A 12287-nucleotide genomic window follows, 5' to 3' on the forward strand; every position below is an offset into this window, starting at 1 on the left:
AGCATCCGGCACCAGCTTCCCATAGAGCTGAATGAGGAAGGGGAGAGCATCTGTTTTCCCTTTGGCCAACCAGATGCAAGCAGCCCTGAGGACAAGAGCTTGCTCTCTTGCTGTGGCTAAATAAGTGCATAAGGAGAGTCTGCTGGATGCGGCCAATGGCTCATGTAGACCAGCAGCCTCTTCTTGCAGTGGCCAACCAGATGCCTGTGAGAAACCAGTGAGCAGAGCAGGAGCACAAGAGCAACTCTCCCCTCCTGTGGTCTTTAGCAACTGGGGGCCCATCCTGGCTATGGCCATCGATAGCTCTTTCCTCCTCCATGAATTTGTCTAATCTTCTTTTAAAGCCATCCAGGTTGGTAGCCATCACTGGAAGGGAGTTCCATAGTCAAAGGATGTGCTTCACGCGGGTGGCACTGTGGTCTAAACCACTGAGCCTCTTGGGCTTGCCGATCAGAAGGTCGGGGGTTCGAATCCCCGCGACGGTGGTGAGCTCCCATTGCTCTGTCCCAGCTCCTGCCAACCTAGCATTTCGAAAGCACACCAGCGCAGGTAGATAAATAGGTACCGCTGTGGCAGGAAGGTCAACGGTGTTTCTATGCACTCTGGTTTCCATCACGGTGTTCCGTTGTTTCAGAAGTGGTTTTTAAATATACTCGGAGTCCTGCAGTGATTTCATGCTCTTTATTGTAGCTTGTAAAACAGTGATTGAATTTCCCTCCAAACCTCAGGCTTTTATATACGTTATTTACACAATGAATCCCATCTGATTGGCTGATTCTGCTTCCCTCCTGGAGCCTGATTGGTCTTCTCCTGCAGGCCAATCAGTTGTTGCATTCTAGGATCCTACTTGCCTATTGTTCTAGGATCCAAGCTTAGTGTTGTTGTTGAGTTGTTTAGTCATGTCCGACTCTTCGTGACCCCCTGGACCAGAGCATGACAGGCACTCCTGTCTTCCACTGCCTCCCACAGTTTGGTCAAACTCATGATTATAGCTTTGAGAACACTGTCCAACCATCTCGTCCTCTGTTGTCCCCTTCTCCTTGTGCCCTCCATCTTTCCCAACATCAGGGTCTTTTCCAGGGAGTCTTCTCTTCTCATGAGGTGGCCAAAGTATTGGAGCCTCAGCTTCACCATGGGTAGGCAAACTAAGGCCTGGGGGCCGGATCCGGCCCAAACACCTTCTAAAGATGCTGTCTAGGTTTGTCATTTTCTCCCAAGAAGCAGGCGTCTTTTAATTTCGTGACTGCTGTCACCATCTGCAGTGATCATGGAGCCCAAGAAAGTAAACTCTCTCACTGCCTCCATTTCTTCCCCTTCTATTTGCCAGGAGGTGATGGGCCCAGTGGCCATGATCTTTTTTTTTTGATGTTGAGCTTCAGACCATATTTTGCGCTCTCCTCTTTCACCCTCATTAAAAGGTTCTTTAATTCCTCCTCACTTTCTGCCATCAAGGTTGTGTCATCTGCACCAAGCTTAGTACATAACAGGTTTAGTCCTGACCCAGAAAGATTTTTGCAGACAAACGACGGCTCCTTCAGCCTGAAAGCAAGATGAGCACCACAACCCCATACTCGCCTTGGACTGGACTTTACTGTCCAGGGGTCTTTTGCCTTTACCTCGTGTAAAAAAACTTCTTTTGCACCGCCCCTTAGATAGGGGGCAACCTTCCCCATTTTGGTTCACAGGGATAATCATCTGAGGACTTTGGAAGCCCTTTAAAATGATCCCTAAACAATCACCGGAAAAGATTGGGGGTCATTTTGCAGGGGCTTTCTGCAAAACTGCCCGGCCAGCCGCAGTTCTCTGATAGACTGGAAAGCCATTTTGCAAACCCTACCAGGGACCGACTTGCTACCCCACAGGCAGTGCGGAGGAGGGGGCTGTTTCTCTGCCCATTTCCAAACCCACCTCTCCAGCTGCTGTTCTGGCTTCCTGGCAAGAGCTGGGAGATTCTCCCAGAGGGCAAATTTTCACCTCATTTGGCAACCTCTGGACTCAGGTTCTTCTCCCGACTTAGTTACTGCTGCCTGTTTGTCAAAACACCACCTGGGTCTACTGCTGTTCTGCAGCCACCACTGCGCTGAGCCATAGAGCCAAATTGAGGGGAGGGGGGTCTCCTTGCCCACCCCTGTACAGCTCTTTCCTCTATTGACATGATGTCCCAGCAACCAGAATGAGAGCAAGCGCCTTTTCTATAAGGCTTCAACCTGCTTATCCCCAATGAGGAGTCCAGCTGCCATCTGCAAACCCCTTCTGCAACAAGTAGCTCATATTCCGACTCTGTAGATATTAAAACTCGCAAAAATAATAATAATGATCTCACAGTTTAGTGGATATTAGGAACTAAATTATGTTCTCCGATGACAAGTGCTGGAAATTAAGCTTTGCTCCTGGGGAATGGCAGTTTGGTTGCTACTAAACGAAGCTGAGAAGTTGTGCAACTTCTATCAAAGGGCTGGGCAGTTTTGGCTCTCCCGAACCCTGGAATTTGCTGGCCAAATTTACTCAGGTGCATAAGTCGTACAGGGCAGTACTTAACGAAATAGCTGCATGAGCAGAATGACTTCTGCTTGCACAAGGGGACCTCTCCACCTCTTCCTCCCATTCGCACCTCACCCGCCAAATCTGTTCCAGAAGGTTGGGTAAGACCCAGAACAGATTTAGGGGGTGCAGAAGAAGAAGAAGAAGAGAGGGGGAAACCTTCTGTTGGAAATGGAAGTGAGAGCTGGACCATAAAGAAGGCTGGTCGCCAAAGAATGGATGCTTTTGAATTCTGCTGCTGGAGGAGACTCTGGAGAGTCCCATGGACTGCAAGAAGATCAAACCTCTCCATTCTTAAGGGAATCAGCCCTGAGTGCTCACGGGAAGGACAGATCCTGAAGCTGAGGCTCCAAGACTTTGGCCACCTCATGAGAAGAGAAGACTCCCTGGAAAAGACCCTGATGTTGGGAAAGATGGAGGGCACAAGGAGAAGGGGACGACAAGATGGTGGGACAGCGTTCTCAAAGCTACCAGCATGAGTTTGACCAAACTGGGGGAGGCAGTGGAAGACAGGAGTGCCTGGCATGCTCTGGTCCGAAGAGTTGGACACGACTAAATGACTAAAAAACAACCAACAATATGTATGTGCTTTATATGTTAATAAAATGTAAATATTTTTTTTAAAAAGGAATGGTCTCCGATTGCTTGGGGAGAAGCCTAGAGAAGACTTGGGCAGCTGTGGGACCTTCAGTCTCTGCAACTGCTTCATGGGGGCAAGAGCTACTGGCAAGAATTGCTGTTCACATTAGGCCTGACACTCCTGTGCAGACTCTGTTTTTGCTCGTAAAGAGTGAACTCCAACTCTCAACGGTGTGATTGCTAACACTAAGGCAGGTGGGGCAGTGCCCTGCAAAGCCCCAGTGGGCCAGCCTTTGCTACAGCTGCATTCTCAGCACATCTCATAGAACGTAGAGCTGGAGGGGACCCCAAAGGTCCGCTAGTCCAACCCCCTGCAATGCAGGAGCCACAACTAAAGGACCCCTGTCAGGTGGCCATCTGACCCGTCTAAAAACCTCCAAGAAAGGAGGGTCCAGCATCCTGTTTTTCCTCCAAGACTGACAGATGGAAACTTGACCTGCAGGCCACTGAGAGAGCTTTGAGGCTGAGTGAGGATTTGAACCTGTGTCTCCCAAGTCCTAATCCCAGCCCTCTAGCCACTACACCAAGCTGGCAAATCCCTCTCCAGGATGAATCTGCAAAGTTACTACATTGCAGAAAATTGCTTGCAACATCCCTCCGAGCTGCAAATGTCTGAAAATTATTATTTGTGAACCTTGTCTTTGGGGGCTTGGATGTCTTTGCAAGCCGTTCCAAACTCGTCTCTCCTTTCTTTATTTTATTCCCTGGCTATTTTTAAAGTTGATGTTGCCCCAGAGTCGCATTCTAAGGCAAGTCTTGGCTCAGGAGCTCAGCATGAGATTCTTCCTTTTGGCAAATTAAATTGTGAGAAATTCCTCCGGCCAGATTTTATTTTTTTACTCTTGGGGTGTGTGTTTGTTTTGCAAGAGTTCTTGTTGAACGCTCTTCCTCGTGAGCAAATTCCTTCTTCTTTCTGCCTCAGCCTGAGGGTTTAGACCCCTGGTTCCTCACATGCCTCACAGGTGGGCAATTTGATTTTTAAGGGGGGCAATTTGAATATGAGTTAGACCATGGGTAGGCAAACTAAGGCCCGGGGGCCGGATCCAACCCAAACACCTTCTAAATCCGGCCCGCAGGCGGTCCGGGAATCAGCATGTTTTTACATGAGTAGAATGCATCCTTTTATTTAAAATGCATCTCTGGGTTATTTGTGGGGCATAGGAATTCGTTCATTTTAAAAAAATTTCCAAAATATAGTCCGGCCCCCCACAAGGTCTGAGGGACAGTGGACTGGCCCCCTGCTGAAAAAGTTTGCTGACCCCTGAGTTAGACAAAGTTAATGGCCTTTTGGCTTCCTCCACTTGAGTAGACGTTCACTTTTTGAATAATAAGAATTATATGTCACGGGGGGGGGCACCAGGATTTTAGAGATGCTTAGGTGGGGCATGGCCAAAAAAAGGTTGGGAACCACTAATATAGACCTTCCTCCCCCTCACCCCCAGCAAGTACAGCCAGCCCCCCCCCCACCTCAGCCCCAACACCCTATAGCCATGGAGTCCAAAAAAGCTTCAGACTGCCAAGTTGGGAAAAGGTGAGTCGAACTACCAACATCCAGAGACATCTTGTGTCCTGGCTCTCCCTGGGTGAAGAATTCAAATTCGGGTTACATTTCCTTTTCGGGGGTTGCAATAGATGAATGTTGTAGACCCTTCCCGAATCTATGTTTCTGCCTAAACTTGCAGGGGTCAGCAAACTATTTCAGCAGGGGGCCGGTCCACTGTCCCTCAGACCTTGTGGGGGGCCGGACTATATTTTGAAAAAAATAAGAAACGAATTCCTATGCCCCACAAATAACCCAGAGGTGCATTTTACATAAAAGGACACATTCTGCTCATGTAAAAACACGCTGATTCCCGGACCGTCCGCAGTCCGGATTTAGAAGGCGATTGGGCCAGATCCAGCCCCCAGGCCTTAGTTTGCCTACCCCTGGCCTAAAGCAGGGGTCAGCAACCTTTTTCAGCTGTGGGCCCGTCCACCATCCCTCAGACCTTGTGGAGGGGCTGGACTATATTTTGAAGAGGGGGAAAAAGAACGAATTCCTATGCCCCAGAAATAAACCAGAGATGCATGTTAAATAAAAGCACACATTCTGCTCATGTAAAAACACCAGGCAGGCCCCACAAAAAACCAGAGATGCATTTTAAATAAAAGGACACTGGGGAGAAGCAGCCTGTCTCAACTTGACCAGCCCTTTCCTTGCTCTTACAGGTCCGGGGAGCAGGAAGAGGCCATCGGGACCCTGCGGACACCTGGGGTCCCTGGCTGCTCTCAAATACGCCGTGGTTGGGCTCTACCTGTTGGTCTTCCTGATCCTCGTCGGCGTTTTCATCCTCGCAGGTAAGGACCACTGCGGGGGGGGGGGGACCACATCTCCCCACCACCTTTCTCAGGTAAAAACAGCAAGAAGTTGCTGGTAGGAATGTAGGGAGCCGCATTGTACTGTGAGTCTGAACATCTGGTCTATCTAACCCAATAATGCCTGCACGGACTGGCAGCAGCTACATTTACTTATTTATTTATTGCATGACTCCTATGCACCAACCAGAGGGTTGGTGGTTTGAGTCCAGCCAGGGACGGCTGTGGACAGGAAGCCTGCATTTCAGGGGGTTGGATTAGATGAGTCTTTTTCCCCCACTTTTATTTTATTTTTTATTGGTTTTCACATATTATGTTACAATACAGATGTACCAAAGCCAACATCATTTCCTCCCCATCCCCCCATAAATTTATATTTCTATTTCCTCAGTCCATCATATTATTCTTTTCTCCTTCCTCCCACTTCCCTCCGCCCCCACTCGATTTCCTCCACATTATACAATTTACAATAATCTTTGCATTCTACAATCTTCTCAAATCATCTATATAATCTCATTATCTTTCCTTGCTAATTTTTCTTCCATCCAGTACTTCACATTTTAATCTAGGCATATTAGCATATCTTTTTTTGGAGCAATATTTTGCCATGTATTCATCAAAACATTTCCACTCCTTTTTAAATTTTTGATTCGACCGGTTTCTTATTATAGCAGTTAATTTTGCCAAGATTAAATATTCATTTAGTTCACAAATCCATTCCTCCTTTGTGGGTATAGTTTGTGACTTCCACCTAGCAGCAATCACTATTCTAGCAGCTGTACTTGCATATAGAAAAATTCATTTTCCCCCCCGTGGTATATCTTCGTCTGTCAATCAAATGGACTCTTCCCATAGGGTCCCTTCCATTTCTACAATTTTGTGAATCTAAGTGTTATGTACTGAGTTGAATAGGATCCAAAAGGCAGCAGTCTGATTAGTCCTAGAACAATAGGATCCAGAATCCAGCAGTCTGATTGGTCCACAGGAGCCACCCAATCCAGCTCCAAGTGGAAGTGAATCCACAACCTGATTGGCCTACAGGTGAATCCCGGAATTAGCCAGTCACGTGGGGCCCATTGTGTGAATAATGTATATAAAGCAGACATTTCAGGGGAATTTCCATTCCTCCTCACCACTATGAGCTGAATAAAGAGCATGAAATCCACTCTCGACTCTGAGTATATTCCACTAAGTGTGCACAAAGCCAGTGCTAGATCTTCCTGGATCTCTGGCTCTGCTGTTTCCAGGCTGTTTCCCCCCTGGCCAAGATCCACCTTCTTGTGGGTTTGCAAATGCCACCTCCCGGCCTTTTGGGTGTAGCCATGGGAAGACGAAGGCATACAGCAAACACTCGGTGAGTAATCCTTGGCCAGGGGCAGACGTGTCAAACCCAATCCTCTGCATAATGAGCCGAGCGAGGTTTAGTGGGTGGCCGCGAAGAATCCCAGGGAGACTTTGGGCTCCGTCTCTGGGTTTGTGGGTTGGGCAGAGGCCACCGGAGCACGTTCCCAGAATGTCTGCTCGGCTTATGCTGAATGATTGCTTCTCCTCCGGGACGACAGATCATGGCACCAGAACGTCCAAAAGACTGAAGGCTGTAGGGGAGCCAAGCTGGGACTATCCACCCACGCAGACCCAGGCTGTGTTTCTCTCCTGACGTCTTTCTCTAGAGGCTCTTTCCGAGAGAGACAGAGTCAGGTTTGGCTCGTTGTGTTGGAGCAGCAGTGGTCAACGCGTTGGCAAGTGTGACACCAAGGGGAGCCCAGATTGTATATCCAGAGTACACCAATAGTGCCATAGAATTGTAGAGTTGGAAGGGACCCCCAAAGGTCATCCATTCCAGCCCCCTGCAACGCTGGAATCTCAACTAAAAGCATCCATGACAAGTGGTCATCCAACCTCTGCTTAGAAACCTCCAAGGAAGGAAAGTCCAAAACCTCCTGAGTGTGATGGCCTGGGACTTGGACTCGGAGCCAGAGCCGGAGGAGTCTCAGTCCACACTGGATCCTGTGCCTCAGACGGCATCTGAACCAAGTCTGGGGCCTGATCCTGAAGAGTCCCAGTCTGCACAGTTTCCCCTGCAACAAGCACCAGCTGGGCCGAGTCAGGGGCCTGAGCCTGCCCTGGCTCCAGATGCGGGGATGACCTCCCTGCCTTCAGCTGGGCCATCACTTACAGCTGCTCCACTACTGGTTGGGTCAGGGGATGCTGAGACAGCCTCTGGGTCTAGTCACCCACCGACGTCTCCCGAACTGCAAGACTCAGGTCTGAGAGAAGGAGAGACCTGAGTACTCGCAGGAGGAGTGCTCGCCTTCGGGCGAAACAGGGAGATGAGTCGCCAGGGGATCATGACTGGCCATTACCCTGACAGAGATAAAAGGCTGTCGAACCCTGCCCCAGGTTGCGGGAGCAATGTTGTTGCTTGCTGGAACCTGCCTGAGATCCTGTACCTGTCCTTGCCTGGTTTCCTGCTTCATGTCCTGCCTTGGCCCTGTTGGACTAACTCCTCGCAGAACCCTTGGATTCAGGACTGGACCTGGACCACATTACTTGGGTTAACCCCGGCCCCAGAACACTGAGGGAGTCTGTTCCATTGTCCAAAGGCTCTTACTGTCAGAAAGATCTTCCCGATGTTTACTTGCAATCTCCATTCCTGTAACTTGAAGCCATTGGCTCGGGTCCTACCCTCCAGAGCAGGAGAAAACAAGCTTGCTCCATCTTGCATGTGATAGCCCTTGGGATATTTGAAGACGGCTCTGCAATCTCCTCTCAGTCTCCTCTTTTCCAGGCTGAACATACCCAACTCCTTCAACCGTTCCTCATAAGGCTCAGTTTCCAGACCCTGGAGCATCTTGGTCTCCCTCCTCTGCACACCTTCCAACTTGTCAACATCCTCCTTAAATTGTGGTGCCCAGAGCTGGACACAGTATTCCAGGTGTGGTCTGACCAAGGCAGAATAGAGAGGAACTATGACTTCCCTTGACCTGGACACTCGACTTCTGTTGATGCAGCCTAGAATAGCATTCGCCTTTTTTGCTGCTGCATCACACTGTTGACTGGTGTTCAGTTTGTAGTCCACCAAGACCCCTAGATCCCTTTTGCTGTACTGCTAGCAATGATAAACCTAGACAGCATCTTAAAAAGTAGAGACATCACCTTGCCATCAAAGGTCCGTATAGTTAAAGCTATGGTTTTCCCAGTAGTGATGTATGGAAGTGAGAGCTGGACCATAAAGAAGGCTGACCGCCGAAGAATTGATGCTTTTGAATTATGGCGCTGGAGGAGACTCTTGAGAGTCCCATGGACTGTAAGAAGATCCAACCTCTCCATTCTGAAGGAAATCAGCCCTGAGTGCTCACTGGAAGGACAGATCCTGAAGCTGAGGTTCCAATACTTTGGCCACCTCATGAGAAGACTCCCTGGAAAAGAGCCTGATGTTGGGAAAGATGGAGGGCACAAGGAGAAGGGGACGACGGAGGATGAGAGTGTTGGACAGTGTTCTCGAAGCTACCAACATGAGCTTGACCAAACTGCGGGAGGCAGTGGAAGACAGAAGTGCCTGGCGTGCTCTGGTCCAGGGGGTCACAAAGAGTCGGACACGACTAAATGACTAAACAACAACAACAAGTATGCAGATGACCAAAAATAGCTTTAGCATATTGTTACGGAAATTACGGGGGGGGGGGGACGCACATCTTTAAAGTTGTAAAATGTTACAAATATTATGTGTAAACTAAACAACAACAACAAGCTAGTAAGGGAGGTGTCCCCTGTCTTATATTTGCACAGGTGGTTATTCCTGCCTGTAGAACCTATCATTTGAAAGGTGATACAATAGTCATCTTCAAATATCTGAAGGGCTGTTCCATGGAAGGTTGAGCAAGCTTGTTTGATTCTGCTATGGAGGGCAGGACCCTCAAGTTTCAAGAAAGGAGATTCCAGACTAAACATCAAGAAGAACTTTCTGACGGTCAGATTTGTTTGACGTTAGAATGGACTCCTCAGAAGGTTGTGGCCTCTTCATCCTTGGAAGCTTCTGAGAACCTCCATTAGAGTCCCTTCCAGCTGTCCAATTCCATGAGTCTAAGATTTCATGTGTGGCCTTGCTGCACTCCAAAGCCCCTTTTGCCACATCTGATTCCGATCAGAATAAAGAAGGCATTTTATTTCCAAGGAGGGGCTGTCATAATGTCAAATGTTTGTTAATTTTTCTCTGAATGGGCGGGGGGCGGGGAGAAAACATGGCAATTGTTATGATGGATGGACGGATCCGGGACTCTTGTCCTTGCAGAAGGTGGTTGGGGGGATCATCTATGTTGACATCTGCCTTCCCACCCACGGTAGAAATCTTTCTCCCTGGGTGGAGGATGAAATTGAAATGTGCCTGGAATCTAAAGCTCCACAATTCCTAGAGGAAGAACAGGGCGATGAATCACTGGCTAATTAGGCTGACCTTATTTTGGCTGGCTAGTTAAATCTGCAGCATTAACAGCGGAGATCTCTTAGCGGCGACGCCTCTCGCCTCTCAGTCCATCAACTTTACTCTGACTCTCGGGTTGCTGTGCAGGTGCCAAATCTTTTACTGCCTGCAGAGATGAATGACGGGAGGGCCCGCTGTACCAGTGATGGCTACATTTTCATTCCACCGACGGAAACAGTGATGCCTCTGAATGTCAGTTCCTGGGACAAGTGAGGACAGAGGTGTAGCTCTCAGGTCCGGCTTGCCAGCTTCTCCCATCTGGTTGCCCACTATGAGATCAGGATGCTGCCTGAGATCCGGCCCCTTTGGCCTGATCCATCTGCAGGGGGCGAGGTCTTCTGAACTTCCTATGGAGCCTCCAGGTTCAGAGGCAGTCTACCTGCATTCCTATGCTGTTCGGGGAATTTAGGCACTGTGATAACAGGATGCTGGACCACATGGGCCTGATCCAGCCACAGGGCTCGGTGAGGAGGGAAGGGATCTAGGAGCCTTCATATGCAAGGAGCAAATATAGGTCCTCTTTGTTCAGGAGCAGTATGGGCTCCTCCACACTTACACCTTTTCATAGAATTGTAGAGTTGGAAGGGACCTCAGGGAACATCTAGTCCAACCCCCTGCAATGAAGGAATCCTGCCCACAGCCGTTCCTAGTTGGACTCAGACCATGAACCTTCTGGTTAACAGCCAGACACACTGACCCATTTATATGCTAATAGTAACACATTGAACCTTAACTCCATAAAGATCAGGCAACCTTCCAGTCTTCCGGTTTAGGGAACCACCCACTCACAGTCTTATCTGGATTGAGTTTCAGTTTGTTGGCTCTCATCCAGTCCATTACCGAGGCAAGACACTGGTCCAGCACCACCACTGCCCCACCTGCAGATGTAGAGAAATAGAGATGAGTGCCATCAGCATACTACTGACAGCTTACTCGAAACCTTGGATGACCCCACCCAGCGGTTTCATGTCTTCTTCTTTTTCTTTGGCGATCACTCATAGCCAAGTAAGATTGTCTTCCATAAACACAGTTTAACAATGAGTCCATAAGGGACTGTGGAGGCCAATTCTGGATCCACACATCTTTCCACAGTGGGGACATAGGTTTCCAGGTGGGAGTTGATCACAATGTGGATTTGCCAAGCGTGCCTTCCTCTTAGCACATTTCTCCCTTGCATCCTGAGTTCTAGTGTCTTCAAAGCCCATGACACCTCTGGGAAAGGCTGTTCTCCAACTGGAGCGCTCGCAGGCAAGTGTTTCCCAGTTGCTGGTGTTTATACTACATTTTTTTAGATTTGCCTTGAGACAGTCTTTAAACCTCTTTTGTTGACCACCAGCATTACGCATTCCATTTTTAAGTTCGGAATAGAGTAGTTGCTTTGGAAGACGATCATCAGGCATCCGAACAACATGACCCGTCCAATGAAGAATCATTGTTTTGACACTGGTGATCTTTGCTTCTTCCAGTACACTGGCATTAGTTAGCCTGTCTTCCCAAGTGATGTGTAAAATTTTTCATAGACACCGTTGATGGAACCTTTCAAGGAGTTGTAGATGGCGTTTATAAGTGGTCCATGTTTCACAAGCATACGGTATGGTTGGAAGTACAATAGCTTTTTAAACAAGCATTTTGGTTTCCCTGTGAATATCCCCGTCCTCAAACACTCTGCACTTCAGTCGGGAGAAAGTTGCACTCTAAACAACGTAGGGGATGAGATTGAGCCCTGAGGAACCCCACATTGAAGGCTCCATCATGCCAAAGAGCACTCCCCAAGCATCACCCTCTGGAAACGACCATCCAAGTAGGACCAGGACCACCACAAATCAGCACCGCCCACCCCCAAGTTGGACAGTCGCTCCAGATGGATGTGACGATCAATGGTATCGAAAGCAGCTGAGAGGTCAAGGCGAATGAACAAGGACAAAATTCTCCTGTCTCTCTCCCGACAGAGGTCTTCGTACGGGGCCACCAAGGCAGATTCTGTGCCAAAATTCCCGTGATTCACCCATAGCCTTGCAAAACAGGAAGCTGAAGATCTGTGATTTATGCTGCTTGGAACCAGGCGATTTTTTAATATCCTCTGCCTGAAAGGGGCTTGAGAGCGGCTCTCAGCTGTGGCGATGGAGCACATTTAACAGCTCTTGCCTAATCCAACGACACTCCAGGCTAAAAAATCCCCTCCGGCCGGGAAGGAAAGGGCAGCTGGCAAAAGCCCAAGAAACATGAAATGTCTCCCATAGTGATTCAGAGACCGATTTATTGGGACCGTGTG

General features: G+C 48.7%; 1 protein-coding gene across 2 annotated transcripts in view; it reads left to right on the forward strand.

Moving 5' to 3' along the window:
* Positions 1 to 12287, forward strand: part of SCARA5 (scavenger receptor class A member 5) — a 97502-nt gene that overhangs the window by 21239 nt on the left and 63976 nt on the right. For both annotated transcript variants that reach the window (XM_081001064.1, XM_081001065.1), the window contains exon 3: positions 5389 to 5517. In XM_081001064.1, coding sequence (XP_080857190.1) covers positions 5389 to 5517 — 129 coding nt within the window. The remainder of the gene's footprint in view (positions 1 to 5388; positions 5518 to 12287) is intronic.

This window comes from Podarcis pityusensis (genome assembly GCF_964106645.2).
Source record: "Podarcis pityusensis genome assembly, chromosome: 3".
Classification (NCBI taxonomy): Eukaryota; Metazoa; Chordata; class Lepidosauria; order Squamata; family Lacertidae; genus Podarcis; species Podarcis pityusensis.